Genomic DNA, 16,417 nt, shown 5'->3' on the forward strand with positions numbered 1-16,417 from the left:
TAGTGGTCCATGTAGCCTTACATAACAAAGCAAATTGCTGGAGACCTTCTGGATTTTGGGAGGTGACCTGAGAATGTCATCTGTGTCCTGACAATTAAGTCAAGAAAAGTATTTGCACACATCCCAGAGGTACAGATGAGAAACGCTGAACAAATTGTCAACACCTTTGTCAGCCTGCAGAGTGGTCCTCTCAAAATGTCTGGAGCAGGGTGTAATGACGCCTGGCTTTTCCGGTAGCTTACATTCGAATGACATTTTACAGCCCGAGTGTTTGAAAAGTGTTCGGAACCGTCACGGGGCCCTCCACAACAGAGGTCCCGTTCGTAATTAGAATTGTCATTTGCCTCCAATTGTCAATGTCTTGGTTAAACTAAATACAGAACTGAAGTCACAGGAGGACATAAGAGGGAGGACCAGACGGAGCGTTTGAAGGGCGACTCATGAGTAGCCCTTAATATTCAGGACTCGCTTCACTGTCCATAGATAACGTGGATCAGTTTTAACATTTGGTTCATGATTATCCGTTCAAATGTATTGACCACCCACGGCACGTGCTAGCCTTCCTGAATCACGAGGACGGAGTGACAGCCAAGCAAGGCCCACGCCTAAAGCAAGCGTCCCAGCATCTTCAGCTTGCTTCAGGAAGCATAGAGCCAAGAACAGGCCAGGGACTTGCCCAAGATGGAAACTAACACATTTTAGAATACACAATTTTGCTTTGTTTTTCTCAAAGATTTTTTTTTTCAAATCAGTAAAGCCTCTTAACCATTTATGTAAAAAAAAAAATATGCCTTAAGTGATGTGGATTGAAATGATTTTTTTTTTCCATCTTTTCCTTATTTTTCCTGCCTTGGAGGTCTTCCTCCACGAACTCGGAGGCTAAGGGTTGCTTGTTTGCTTGCAGCAGACCCACTCTTTAAACCTCCTCCCAACACAGGTCCATCTCTCTCAAGAGAGGAGAGATCTCTGATAGAAGAGAAGAACAGATGAGAGATGCGAAAATAACCCTCAGGCTAAAGATCTCTACGCTCTCTCTCTTCTATATCCCTCTATCCCTCTATCTCACCTCTCCCTCTCCCTCTCTCTCTCTCTCTCTCTCTCTCTCTCTCTCTCTCTTTTTCTTTTTTCTCTTTCTGAAAAAGGGTTTCATGCGGCCTAAGCTGGTTCCTGAATTTATTTACGAAGCAGCAAAGTTTCACCTGAATTTCTAATTCTCCTGCATCCCCCTCTCCAATGCTAGGATTATAGGTGCGCTCCACCATTCCCAAAGTAAAATGCCAGAAAAAAAACTTCAGAGCCCTCAGAAAGTTCTTCTCTCATGGAAGAACACTGTCTCCAAAGGTGATGGGAAGGAGATCCACCAATCAAATCAAACCTACAGGCAACTGTCAGTTCTTTTTCTATATGATCTTCTTATATTGACTAACATTCCTATAATGATTAGATTTACCATGTTTTGAGCTAAATGTTGTCTTGTTTTGTTTTCAGTTCCAGTTGGGGCCTTAGTATTATTTATGTAGTCACCTTGTTTTGTTGACAGGGTGATAGAGCCTTGGCGTGTTAGAACACAAGATCTACGACATTTCTGGAGGGGCCAGGCAGGCTGGCACATGCCTTTAATTCCAGCACTCTCTGAATTTGAAGCCAACCTGGTCTACAGATTAAGTTTCAGGACAGCCAGTGCTACACAGAGAAACTGTCTTGAAAACCAAAAATAAATAAAATAAAATAAAAACCCACGAATAAAGAAAAGAAAAAATTGCATTTCTAGATAGACTGGGGATAGACATTGTGGGTGGATACCAGAGGTGGCATTGAAGGTCGTCCTAGGGTAGGATCATTGGGTTGCTACAAAAGAAGGAATTGCTCTGTGTGTAAAGTTGGTTTTTTTTTTTTTCTCAACATCCTCTGAGTAATTCTGAGTATGCCAAGGTCAGGATCTCAAGTCGGTGACTGAGTAGCCTCAATGTTTTTTTTAATGCTGGCGAATCTCACATTGTAAGGAAGCTTGGGAAGGCAATTATGCCTAGTGAAGACTGATAACGTGGTTTCACTAACATTTGATATTTTTATGGTTATCTGTCATTAATTGGAAGTAATAATAGTGTTTAGCTTGTTAATGGGAAGTTTTCTTCCGAGATAACAGTTTTAAGTAAATAGTGTGTGTATTTAAGAAGATCGCTTATTCATGATACAGCTCGGAGCGGGTGGTCAGCCACTGGGTGGTTCGAGAAGACCAACGCTTGGGAACCACGGGGCTAAGAGGAGGACTGGGGCATTCCATTGCCAAATAGCTCATCTAGGGAACGAGCTGCAGGCAGGCACACGTGGCAAGCTGATGGCTTCCAGATGTAGAGTTTTGAGGCTGCGTTGGAAATAGGGTAGATAAAGGGAAGGGGTGAGCCCGTATGCGGCTTATGAAGTGGAGGGCATCCAAGCTGCCTCTTGTCCAGAGTGGCAGTGTGGCAGAGCTGACATTTTCTCAGGCCTCCGTCCTTCCCTAGGGAAGGGCAAAGGAAGCTCTTCCGAGAGGACGTGGTGTGGAGGCCTGACCTAGGTGTCTTTCCCAGAGTCACAGATTGCCTTTGTCACCGTGCCCATTCCAACACCCCTCTCGAGAACAGCTGGTCAAGAATGAAGTCAGATATGGCAGTCCAATCACGGGGTACATTTTGTGAATTAGAGATGTTTAGCCCGTGCTTCTGTAGGATGACACCAGAGGCATGCATCAACTCTGAGCTCCTCTGACCGCCTTCATTCCGTCATTTTCATCTTCTTCCGTACCCATTGCGTGTCTCATCCACTTCTCTCCTGCGTTTTATGACACCTCAGACAAGATCCACTCTGTCCATTTTATTTCACGTCGGCACACATCCATTTTCCAAGTAGGTGTGCATTAAGGATTAGCAAACAGGGTCATATTGTGTTGTCGATTCCCTGCTCGAGAGTTCCAAACACCCGAGCTGAGCTCCGATTCCCTCTGAATGGCTCTAGGAAGGCTGCTGCTCAACACGAACTGAAATGGATTCATTTCCCCGTGGCACGATGTCCTGACGACCTAGCCAGAGAGAAACCGCTTGCGTTCAGCGGCGGCACTCTCTGAGGGCAGGCAGGCAATTGTTGCCCAAGGAGTCTGTCGATTTTTCAGAATCTAACTCGAGACTGTTTCGGAGAGAAAGTTCATTTGATAATTTTCTGATTTGTTCCTCTCCTGCCTTTTCCTCTAATGGCTTCGCTTTTCGATTTCATTTCCCAGTCTTGAACATTGGACTTTAAAGAGGCCCCCTTTATGGAGTGTATGCTAAAGTGCTCTGTTAGGCACTCACAGTCAGGCAGCCTTCTCAGCCCGGTTACCTCTCTACCTCTGTAGAGGATATAAAAGTTCTATGCCAGCCTATGCCAGTCAGTAAAGAAAAAAGCGTGGTGTGTGTGTGTGTGTGTGTGTGTGTGTGTGGTGTGTGTGTGTGAATACAACTAACGAGCACATTTCCGTTTCTCATTTTCCTCAGATGTTCCGCGGCTTCCATATGTCTGTTGCATGCGGCTTTGTTCAACCAGTTGGGTATTACTAACCTTGGCCTTGCCTTTGATGGAGACCATGTGTCTGAACTGTATCTTTCACTGGTGTTTATGCCTGAGTTCCAATCTGGGGTAGCGGAGAGAGAGAAAGAGGGGCGAGGAAGAGAGAGAGGAGCATTGGGAGGGGTGTCTGAAGCTATGTCTCCATCTTCCAGCATCTCTGACAGAGATGTCAGGCTGTCGGTATCTGTATAGGAGACAACCTTTGCTAGATTGGCTCTGTCATGGAGACTTGCTTTTTATGACTGGCCTGTCCTCTTCACTCCGCCACTAGGATGCGCATCCCGTGTGGTCAGCTGGTTCTGACGCTTTCCATATTCTGGTTCCGGTGCTAATTTGTTTTACTTACTATTTCCTGCGTTGAGAATTGCCAGTCCCGTGGGTACTGGGGGTGGGTGGGCGAGTGGGAGAGGATAACACTCATTTGTTGGAAGCCCATTTTCACATATTCCCACAGTATGGGGAGTGACTATGCTTTCAATTTAACAGTCCCCCTAATCTCTGGTCCTTCAGGCCAGCTTTGTGAGATAAGATGAAGGATTTCATGAAAGTTTCCTCTTCTCTCTGGGGATTGGACGTTGGCACCGGTCCACGTCTGTCACAGCAGAGCTGCTAACAGCTGGCTGGAGATGACAGAACCGCAGAGGAGAGATGCAAGCATTGGGCAGCCTGATTTCATACATCTCAAGTATGCATACACATACCCCCCCTGCCCCCCCCCCCCCGCTTCAAGAACATAACCAAAAAGACTGCTTTCATGTCTTTCTCAGTGGAAAGGAAGGTTTGCCTCTCAGCAGGCACAGGGACAATTTCAACTCTTATCCAATGGTTGCATAATGTCATTTATGTCCAGAGAGACTATTGTGGTTTTGTTTGTGTTCTTCATTATTTCCATGGCCGTGTTCAGACGGAAAAGTCTTGCTGTAATTAAGCAGTACCTTTATTTATATTGGAAAGTGGATAAATCCTTTGCCTTCCAGCCTTCCCCACAGTAGCTGTGGAAGGATGCGGAGGCTCCCCTGCTTGTCACTAAGATGCATCAGTACTTGGGTAGACCTTGAAGGCAAGTTGGTCTGGAGGCAACTACGGCTTGAAAAAAAAAAAAAATAAAGAAACAAACACCTCAGGCAGCATGCCCCGTACCCACAGGCCAATAGAAAGAGTGTTTTTAGGTACCAGGGAAATGGCCCTGTGGACTTTGCTTCACGTGTGTGTGTGTGTGTGTGTGTGTGTGTGTGTGTGTGTGCGTGCGTGTGCTCCATGGGCACGTGCAGAGGCCACTGGACCTATGAAAGGATACCCAGTGTCCTCCTCTATCACTTATTCTCCATTCACCTCCACAGTTCCAAGGTCACAGATTAGTGCCAATTACACCCAGCTTTTTTTGTGCGAGCTGGGGATTCAAACTCACTCAGGTCCTCATGATTGCTGAGCAAGTGCTACACCCAATGAGCCATGTCCTAGGTTCTCCTCATAGATGGTCTTTTAAATAAAAATCGTATGCAAAGCAAAGTCTGGAGAGGATGGTAATGGAAAATGCTGAGCTGGTCTGGAGAAAGGCAACGTGGCCAGGAGGAAGATGATGCCGTTGAACTTGCTGAAGTAAATGAAGCTGTTGAGTGATGGTTCTTAAGATGCGGTTCTTTCTAAAGGAAGATCCTTTCTTTTTTTCCCCTCTCTCTCTCCCCCTGGTAGCACCATCATCCATTGCTTTGGTCCAGGCTAAAGAAGTCACAAGATACAGTGTGGCTCTGGCTTGGTTGGAACCAGATCGGCCAAATGGAGTAATCTTAGAATACGAAGTCAAGTATTACGAAAAGGTATTTCTTCCCTTTACTCCTTCCCTCACTTCCTCCTTCAACCTCTTTTTCTCCTTCCTTCTTTCCATTCCTTTCCCTCCCTTCCTCAAGTACTAAACATTTCTACATCATGAGACAGCAATCAATACCAAAATCAAATGCATCTTGACTCCCAACAAAATCTGATTATGAAATGTAATATTTGGCTTGTTACCTTGGAAAATACACATTATGTTCTAATATAATTACATTTTCTTTCTAATAAAAGAAATCGAGACCTAATCTATATACCGTCTATTATGGAGAATGACTCATAGCTGCTAAAATAATGATATGTTTAAGCAGATCACTGCTGTTCAAAATGAAGGTGTGGGTTTTGATGACTTTTAAAAGAAAATTGGGTGAGGAAAATTATGTTCTTTAGCCCCTTATAGAAAGACATTAATTTTGTAAGTAAATTGTCTCTGAAAGGACAGAGTTCTAAAGAGACCTATTTGCATCCAAGCTTGTTCTGAAAATGAACAATCTTTCTGTTTTGTAAGGTTAATTTGTTATGTATAGTTATGTATTCTGTCTGCACGTACGCCTGCAGGCCAGAAGAGGGTGCCAGATCTCATTAGAGATGGTTGTAAGCTACCATGTGGCTGCTGGGAATTGAACTAAGGACCTCTGAAAGAGCAGCCAGTGCTCTTAACCACTGAGCCATCTCTCTAGTCCCTTGTTTTTATTTTTGAAGACAAGGTTTTTTTCTGTGCAGCTCTAGCTGTCCTGGAACCCACTCTGTAGACCAGGCTGGCCTTGAACTCAGAGATCCTCCTGCCTCTGCCTCCCAAGTGCTGGGATTAAAGACATTGCTTATGGACTTCCTTAGTAGAAGCAGAAAGATGGCTGAATTGTTTAATTAATATAAGATTACAATACTTTTGCCACTTTCCAGACAGAAACGAACCTTGTTAAAGGGAGGCAGTATATCAAGTAGAAGGAATAAAAGTGGGTATATTGGTTTCTGATGCACAGTTGTGTCTTGGTCCACACTGAGGAGGGCTGGGAGGATATACACGAGGGATGAGACTCTGAAATGAAGATCAGGATGCTGATTTCAGGTTTTTTATAATCTTAGGGTATAGTGAAATCATCAACCATCATTTGATATTCTTTACAAAATCAGATTGTTTCATCCTCAATATCCCCAAGAATTAGAAATAAAAATAATGACCAACGTCAGCAATGACCTGGAACTCTGTCCTTTTCTTGAGTCTGTAAGAAATGACACCACAAGCCTGCAGAGCATTTCAGAGAGCATGGGGCTTGGAGAACGCACCCAGTATCGGGTCACTCGCTTCCGCCTCCTACCTAGAGTCAGAGGACACATCTTGCCACCTCACCAACTTTGCTTTCCTGCAATGTTGTAGGATCAGAATGAACGAAGCTATCGCATAGTTCGGACGGCTGCCAGGAACACGGATATCAAAGGCCTGAACCCTCTGACTTCCTATGTGTTCCACGTGCGAGCCAGGACTGCCGCTGGCTATGGAGACTTCAGTGAGCCCTTGGAGGTCACTACCAATACAGGTAAAGAGACCACCCAGACACCACCTGTCCCCAGAGGCTTTTACTTATAGGTTGAGCCCTACCTACTCTGCCGAGATTTAAAGAGCTGTGCATAATTTTTGGCTAGGTAAGCATTTGACTGCTTTGGACATTTGCATGAAACAAGATAACCAGTGTCTACTTATTAGAAAGGCTCACGCCGTTTAGAGAACATTTTTCGCAGTGGCGCCTTATCTGTCTTCCCGAGCCTTCTATTCAACCATGAATAATGGGTAGACTAACCTGACTAATTGAGGGTTCTGTAGCCACCCCACATTAAGAAAAGTTTTCTTCCTGAGAAGATTAAAGAACGCACCAAAATTACCCATTTTTTCCCTACTTATTTCTAGGAATCTGTTTAAATCGTGTCATTAGGGTACATGCATGTTTTTACGTCCTTTGTACACCATTAGGGTCTTGCTCCCTGGAGAGCTTGGAATGGCTAACTGAACAAAGGTTTTCTAGATGAGCGATGCCTCCTCCTTAATTTTCGAACCCAAGCTGAGCCTACTTGATAAGAAGATGGTGGGACTGAATTTTCAGCATCTGTTACAGATGCTGAAGTTATTAAACAAGGATGAAGAAGACAGATGAGAAAGTTGAGATGACTCTAAAGGACACATATCCTTGATGTTATGCAGAAAAGCTTAAAGGAAAGGAGGAGGCTTTGAGCCCACCTTTAATAGGTTGGATTTTAATAGCTGTGTACAGAAGTAGACTGTTCGGAATCATTTGTCCCTTCTAAACTTTCCAAATGTCTCTTCACCAAGGAATGTATTTTTGTTTTTCATTATGTAAGACTTTTGACAAAGAGGATATGAAGGCATCAAAGCACGTATTTTTAGGTTCATCAAAGAACGCTTTAAAAGTATGTGTGTAGGGGTGTTTGCTTAGGAGATGCTGTTGCATTGATAGCTTCAGAAAGCTGAATATGCTAACAAGTTTCATCTCTTAGGACACCCCCCCCCCATGTGACCTTCATGTAATTGTTATTCCAGTGCCTTCCCGGATCATTGGAGACGGCGCCAACTCCACTGTCCTGCTGGTCTCCGTCTCTGGCAGTGTGGTGCTTGTGGTCATTCTCATCGCGGCATTTGTCATCAGTCGTAGGTAAGCACAGGAGATTTCCTGCTCAGTTTTCTGCAGGAGACTTTTGCCCTCGCCACACAAAGCCACAGGCTTTTGCATGCCAGGGGTTCTCTGCACTCTGGCCATTTCACATTCCTCCAGGATTTTATGGCAGGAATTGGGTGGCAGCCCTTCTTTCCGTTGAGAGTCCTGGGAAATTTCAGCCGGCTGCAGGAAGCCAGTGAGCGATGTCTAGTGCATTAAGCTGTGAGTTGTTACATTTCTCCCTCTGGCACGCCTGGACTCTGCTCCCAAATGTTGAGCGCAGCCATTTGGCAGCTGGATTTCTTTTCTTGTATGAGATAGCTGTGGTTATTGCCTGCCTCTAAGGGATAGTGGCAAGAAACTTGGATAGACACCGTAGGAGCCAAACAACACAGTAGGTGCTTTGGCATATTATTGGTTAACAAGAATGGTAAGGAGTAAGAGCACTGTGCTACCTCGTCCCTCAGAAAATGCCATAAGCATCTTCAACTTCCGGTTGGGCAGAGTGTTTATGCCCTGTGCACTGAAGGAATACCTTGATGCTTGCAAGGGAGGGAGCCTGTGATGGCTTGGTTGTGTGGTCTTTGGAGCAATCTTCCTTCTCTCACTCTGTCCAGTGGTTCACACTGATAAGTTGCGTCATGGGGTACAGCTGCTCATCATCAACCGTGCCCCACATTCAAGCTTTCCCCACCGCGTACCACATCCCCAGTTTCCCAAGGTGGGACTGTTGTTTTAAGTATGACCTTCTTCAATATGAAGCTCTTCATGTGAACGAGGATGAAAGGGACATAAAGAGACAGGGCTTGCCTAGCGTCATCTCACTGCGATGATTGTGGTTAGAGCTCTGCTTGGTCCCCCAGCTGCCACGCTTGGCTCTCAGACCACTGGCGCTCCTGTTGTCCCATCCGCCTATTGATGATCTCACCCATGTCAAACCAGTGTCTTTGACTGTGGCCATCACATTTGCTAGCCCCAACGCCTCTGCCATGCACACTGATATTCATTGATGTTAGGGTGATGGAGGGATGTGAGAGTTCACCCGAGAGACCCACTAGTCACACGCGTTTCCTAATACCGTGACCACACTCTCGCTTTCCAGAGTGGCCCGTATACCGAGATCCATTTGTTCACTCCAATAATAACACCTTATGGAATAATGTGCTGCTCTGTATGGTGTCTCTGTGTTTATCATTGATGCCATTCTTTTTGACAAAGTCTGTAAGTCGCTGTGTTTGTCTAGAGCGGTGAGTTAAGTCTCCAAGAAGTAAATATTTGAAAGGCAATCAAGACTTTTTCTTATTTGCTGCCATGAGAGTCTGTTTGTGTACATGTGTCATATATGATACATTCTAAGATGCCTAGGAGGTGATTATTCCTACTCCTCCAATCACATGGAAGAACAGCGGAGATTACGTGAACATTTGTTTGAATTAGTGCATATTTCAGTGTTTCAACTAAAAGCACAGGGAGTACAGAAATGAGGGGAAATGAAAGAATAGCATGTGTGACCTTTCTACCTTGGGAACAGTAGCTAGAGATCTGGCGACTGTGTGATGTTTAGCTGCGCATGGGCGTTCCCAACACTTGACATGTGCACTGACTGGGGTCATTCTGCAGTTGGAGTAGAGCTTTTCTGTGGATGTCCTTCCTTCCCTCCCTCCCTCCCTCCCTCCCTCCCTCCCTCCCTCCCACCCTCCCTCCTTCCCTCCCTCCCTCCCTTCTCTTTCATATCTTTTGTTTTAAGTGTCACCAAACACAGCAGTCAGACTAAACAATTAGAGATAAGTCACTCCCTTTGGATGTTCCGCTTCAAAGATCAGCTTTGATGAGAAGAAAGAAAACCCACGGCACTCTAATGCAGGGAGACAGAATTATTAAAAGTGGGGGCTGTGGGACACAGCAGCCTCAAGTCTAAGGACTTAATTCCCTTTGTGATTTTATTGATCACTGTCTTACATAAGAGAAGTATGGCAATGGAATGCATGGGACTTCCAATTATGAGGCCACACCCCTCCTTAGAGAATTGAGTCTGTCGGGTCACCCAGTGATGATTTCTGCCCCCTCTTCCCCCATTAAAAAATAATGTCACTTCCCAAGGCTGATAAACACTGCTTGGTGATTGGTCCTCAATGGATCACTTTTTAGAAAATGAAATGTCAGCCCCTTGCCCTCATATTGATTCTTCCTCAGTGCTGGCCGTAAAGCTGTCAGGGGAAGTGCTGGCTGGAGCCAGGTAGTTGACAGGCCCGAGGTGGAGAATGCTCACTCAGCCGATTCTCTTCCGCACGCAGGTCGTCTGCTCTGTTATCTGGGACAGCTACATGTGTTAAACTAGGACAACAACAGGTGAGCAGAGAGGAGACAGGGACCGCAGACCAAAGAGTCAGGCCCGGGGTTTTAGCTAGAGTACAAATGACAGGGAGAAAGTCACACCCCAAAATAGTCTCGGCCAGCAATGTGAGAAAGTCCCAGACTGAGCATCTGAGCCCATGCAGGTCCTTTGCCTGTCACTCTCTGCCGCTTGCGTCCTAAAGCCACAGAACACTGATGTCAGAAAAAAAATCATTCTAGAAACTGGGCATGGTGTCCGTCACTGGGGAAGCTGAGGCAAGAGGTGTGAGCTAGCTTGTGTCCATAGTGAAGTAGAGGTGTGAGCTAGACTGTGTCCTTAGTGAAGTAGCGGTGTGAGCTAGCCCGTGTCCATAGTGAAGTAGAGGTGTGAGCTAGCCCGTGTCCTTAGTGAAGTAGAGGCCCTGTGCGCTGAGCGGAATCGCACAGGCGCTGTGTTGTTGGTGTGTGAGTGTGAGGTCTCTATCTCTAAAGATGTAGACGGAAAAGGACTCACGGAGGGAGACAAAGACCTGAGAGCTTCTGATGTCACCAAGAGAAAACCTGTTTCTTGCTAATTTGTTATTCAAGGAGAAACTGCCTTGGGCTCACAATTGGCATATCGCTAGACTTTAAAATAGTGGTAGTGTTTATTTATTTTATTGTATCCACTTAATTTATGCTGATAAGTCTGAACTTGAGGTAAGTAGGATCAGCTCCAGCTTCTATCAGAAGGGTGTTTTCTTCCTTCCTTCTTCCCTTCCGCCATCCTTACTTCCCTCCTTCCCCTTTTCCTTCCTCCCTCCTGCCTTTCTCTCTTTGCCAACTTGAATGTGTAAGCATTTAGAAATTTCTGTCAATGAGTGAAATTACTGCATTTATAGATTTTATTTAAGTATTCAACATGTGGTCAACATTAAACGCTGTTCTTCCGGGCAAAGGATATTGACTGAGATATATTTTTACAACCCACATAATGTCAAGTAAATAAATTAATTTTTTAATTTTCTTTTTATTTATTTATTTTTGAGGCAGGGTTTCTCTGTAGCTTTGGATCCTGTCCTGGAGCTAGCTCTTGTAGACCAGGCTGGTCTTGAACTCACAGAGATCCATCTGCCTCTGCCTCCCAAGTGCTGGGATTAAAGACATGCACCACCACTGCCCAGCAAATAAATTAATTGACTTTTATTTTAATTTTAAATTTTATTTTAATTTTTATTTAGCGTGTAAGTTTATGTGTGTAAAGGTCAGAGGACAAGTTGCAGAAGTCTGTTGTCTTCTCCCATGTAGGTTCTGGAGATCAAACTCAGGTGATCGGGCTTGGCAGCAGATGCCTTTACCCATTACCCTGGCTGGACAGCCTCTAACTTACACTTTATGGCATTGGAGATCTGTGCTTGGGTTGTCATTTCGGGAGAGTATCTGTTTTCCGGAGCACCTGACCGTCTTGCTTTGCTATAAATGTGACACCAGAATACTGTCCTGAGAACTTTATCCCAAGTTATACACGTGCATTTTCTGAAAACCAAAGCACCAATGTTTGTGTTTTTAATGGTCCCTAGTTTAACCACTTTCTTTACTGCTTTTTAAGCTTCTCTTTCAAATGACCGTTCATAGTTGTATCATTAAATGCAATTTGAAACCCAGGACCTCCCAGAGTAATGATGGGCTCTGTATTACATTTCTCTGACAACCTCTTCCCCTGAGATAACAACGATTTTCTCAGTTCACCTTCGAAATCACCCACACTGAATGAATTCAGATTGTTTTAGACTTCTTTTTTCTCTGACATTTATTTATTCTTTAGTATGTGTGTATGTATTTATGTATGTATGTGTGTATGTATGTATGTATGTATGTGCACATGTATGCCACAGCACTTATGAGCAGGTCAAAGGATAACTTGCAAGAATTATCTTATTCTCCTACCACAAAAGTATCAAGGATCAAACTCAGATCCCCAGGCTTGGTAGCAAGCGCCCTTACCCACTGAGTCATCGTGCTGGCCCTCAATAATATTTTATTGTTCAAATGTGTGAAACAATATTAAGAGAGTGACTAAAATATGCGACAAGTTCTTGGCTGCAAAGACTCTTTGGTTAAGACACAGCATGACTTGATGACCAAATGCTTGTTCTTCTCAGGATGCCCTAATATTCACGGCCAGTGCTACTGGGTTTCCGTTCCTGTGAGCATTATAAAATGGCCCTTTAACCAGATTACAAAGAACCAAATCGATTTTAAAGAAAACAATTTAGCATCGGCTGAAAGATGTTTGGTCTGTTTATCAGGTTCTGTGAATCAACCTGTGATCTTTGAATACATGACATTGAGTGCACGAACCAAGTTCAGAGTGAGTTTGTCTTCTACCCAAGGTTAACATGGTCCACTTTGAGAGCTATACATGTGTCTGCCTTTCCTTGAGCCTACATGCACTTCTCCAGAATGTTATGCTCCCACAGAAATGAATACACTTCAGTGTTTGCCCAAATAGGCTGCGATGACGTCATGTATAGTCCCACAATTCGCAGGCAAATGATTCCCCGAGGAACATTTCTAAGCAACGTGCAAGCAATCCCACTGGTTCAATTCCAGCTCTATCAAAATGCTGCTGGGGAGGGGCCATCAAGCATCTCTTGATGTGGGAACAGTGGCAGCCTGAGGATGGGGAAGAAGGATGCTGGCTAGGAGTCTCTGGCAAGGGTCTCTACAGGAGCCGTGCTCCTCATTGCTGCTTCATCTCTAATCTGCACTTGAGTGAATAAATTACCTACCTTTTACTAATTAACTTTGGAACAGTGAACCACATCCATCAAACCTGTCCACTTGATGGGGAAAGTTAGTATTTTGATAAAAGCGAGGTTTATGGGAGGCCCCTGCCACACTCCTGTCCTCTTATTTATTTTATTGAGTACCCAGGGTACATCGGCGGGGCCGGTTCCTGCTGTTCCCTCTGGGGATGGTTAATGCCCTTATTAGCCAGTCCCCGGGACTGCAGGGAGGATTGCATTCACTCAAAGCTTCACCTGCAGCGTGGGGCCCTTTGCCAGGACGCCTTCCGTGGCAAGGTTCCATGTTTCCTTCTGGACCATTCTAAGAAACCACTCTTCTACTTCCCCCTTGCTAATCGCCTTTTCCACATCTTTGTAATTAGAAAATCTCTCACAAAGCCTTGCTTCTGCCATTCAGGTGATCTGTCTGGGATGTCAATTTAGACTTAGCCCCTCAGGAGGGCTCACCAAAAGTAAGCTTCAATGGTCTTTCTTTCCTGGGCTAATAATGAGCCACATTGTCCTACTCTGAGCCAAGGGGAAAGGGTCAGAGGTGACTGAGGTAGGACAGAACTTAGGCATTTTTGTTTTCAAGGTATTATTAGAGCGTTAATAGGCTGCAATTAGCCTTTGAACAGTAATCCTCGTGTTTCTTTCTCAATATCCCCTGTACCCTTGTAGGGTCCTCTACTCCAAATGACACACCACGTTAGAAAGATCTTTAAATGCGCACCTTCGCGCTCATTTAATGGCAAGTCTGAGGAAGGAATGGGAGGGCCCGCCTTATCACTAATGACCTCTGCCATTTTGTATTTCCTCTGGCTTTGTCCACTTTTAATGAATGTGCTTGATGTGAACACAGTCATGCTTCACGGTTGTTTGAGGCCACCGGTTTCTGTCATAGGTGTCCATTTTTTTTAAGCCAACTCTTTAATTTCAAATGGATGCCTAGAGCTCGAGGGTATGACTCAATGGCAGAATGTGTTTCTAGCATGCACTAGATTCCGTGTTGGGCCTCCAGAAGGTAAATAAAGGAGGGCCTGTACTTACTAAAGCTTTCTTCTGTGTATTTTCCCCCCTTAATTTTGCTATTGGAGTTCTAAAATGATCTAAAAGTTGGTCAGATAAGGCCTTTAGAGCTCTGATAAGATAGCCTATCGGACCCCAGGGACTTAATCCTGGTGATTTCTTGACTCAAAATATTGTTTTTGTAGTCTCTACCCTAAAGGCCTTCTGCCAGTTTTAAAAGGGGGACAAAGGACAGGGGAGGGGGCAGGATAGAAGGTGCTCCATGTTCCACAGAAAGTTCTTCCTGTTCAGCTTGTTGAATCTATTTGTTACGCTTTTTGATGAAGCCGTAGCTTTCTAAGAGCAGTTGGATGTGGTTTGTGGATTTACGGATACAGTACGCACCATTAGGGCTGGAGAGAGAGCTCCGTCAGTCAGTCAGCTGCTTACTTTGTAAGCACAAGGACCCTCGTTCAACACCTAGAACCCAAGTAGCACCAAATGAAAGCCAGCATGGCACTATGTATGCTGGTAATCCAGTTTGAGTTGGCAGGGACAAGGTAGACAGGTAGTAAGCCCCAGACCATAGAAAGAGACTTTATCTCAAAAAGTAGATAGTGATGAAGAACAATACCTAAGGTTGTAGTCTGCCATCAACACGAATTTGTGCATGCACATGCACACGCACACACACACACACACACACACACAATCAATCAATCAATCACTACCTTTAAATGTACTATTAAGTCTAGTCATTTATCTTGTAACTTCATCTCCTCTAGGAGAGGCACTGTGCAGGTCTGGGCTAGACCATGGCACCTATCAAATCCTGCACTTGCCAAGAGGGAATGTGAGTGATTTACTCGATGCCCCTGGTTCTGAGTCCCCCTCTGTACCAGGTCCTGATCTGTACAATGGAGCTGAACATGTGGTTTCCACCTGATTCCTTTCATAGGCTTGTTGTGAACAAGCAATTAAGTAATAGACCCTTTGAAGGCCCTTTGGAAAGCTAAGTGCAAAGGAAAACACAGGCTGTTATTTGGTACCGAAATATGCACTTTGCAGTTAGCGGCGGTAACTAGGGTCTCTGTTTTGTTAAGCTGGCTTGTGCTTTGCAAACAGTTAGGGGAGGAGATAATGTATGTAATGAGACGACTTTGAAAACTTAAATGCAATGTAAGAGCACAAGGTATCATTATTTGCGAGGGAATTATCCACGTAGAGGAACATCTGTGGGCTCCGAGGGTCTGATTGCTGAGCTGGTGCCTGCGGAGCTGACAAATGAGAGGCTGTGGGAGGAAACTTTGCGCATGTGCCCAGGGCTCTGCTGCCGGAGGTGGGCTGTCTGCCCGCTTGCCCTGCTTAGCGCCTTTAGTTTCTCTGTATTTTCTCTTCTGTGGGGTTAGCCTGCCTTTCTGCCTGTTGGAACACAAACACGGTGGCTTTAGTGAGCCTTACCTCGCCTTTGAAACTCAAAGCAAGGATGAATTTCGTTGGAAGTTTTACATTATGACAGTCATACATCAACACGTTTTATTTCCAAAGTGAAGAGATCTGTAATAATTAAATGAGTTGGTTTTCTAATTATTTTATTTTAAGTGATATAACATTCTCATTCAACATAATATATATTTAAAGGCCAGGAATGTAGTTCAGTGTAGAATGCTGGCCCAGGATGTGCAAGGCCATGGGTTCCATTCCCAGAACCACACACACAGCCACAAAATTACATATACATATATTTGTGTGTATGTATTTGTTTATATATTTAAGATGTTTTAGTTTTCAAGTCTTGAGTTGATATTCCAGTTTGTATAAGTAATTCATATTTTCCTGACTCAAGTTTTATATGTATTAAAGATTTATATTTCCTAAAGCTTTATAAAAACAAAAACAGTAACAAATCTTAACTCCAACAGGACATGGGCAGACAGTATGCAAACTCTGAGACCAGGTACCTCCTATTAGAAGAGAATTATACAAACATAGTGGTCTACAAAATCTATTGAAATGTAGTTAGGTACAAAGCAAACATTTGCTTCCTAGAATGTCATTTGTATCTTGGGTATATTAGTATGCTATAGAGTGTATCCCCTCCTCCTAATCCCCAGATGTGGACCTAACCTAGGGCCTTGCTCTTGGTAAGAGCTTTACCTCTGAGCTAAATCCCCCAACCACTGAAACTTAATGTGATAATGAGGTGTTACGATATTATCATGATTA

General features: G+C 44.3%; 1 protein-coding gene across 1 annotated transcript in view; it reads left to right on the top strand.

The window, feature by feature from the left end:
• Epha4 (EPH receptor A4) overlaps window positions 1-16,417 on the top strand; it is a 141,133-nt gene that overhangs the window by 107,958 nt on the left and 16,758 nt on the right. Inside the window, exons 6-8 of the mRNA XM_038339013.1 lie at window positions 5,275-5,399; window positions 6,791-6,950; window positions 7,967-8,078. Of these exons, the coding sequence (XP_038194941.1) occupies window positions 5,275-5,399; window positions 6,791-6,950; window positions 7,967-8,078 (397 nt within the window). The remainder of the gene's footprint in view (window positions 1-5,274; window positions 5,400-6,790; window positions 6,951-7,966; window positions 8,079-16,417) is intronic.

This window comes from Arvicola amphibius, chromosome 8 (assembly GCF_903992535.2).
Source record: "Arvicola amphibius chromosome 8, mArvAmp1.2, whole genome shotgun sequence".
NCBI lineage: Eukaryota > Metazoa > Chordata > Mammalia > Rodentia > Cricetidae > Arvicola > Arvicola amphibius.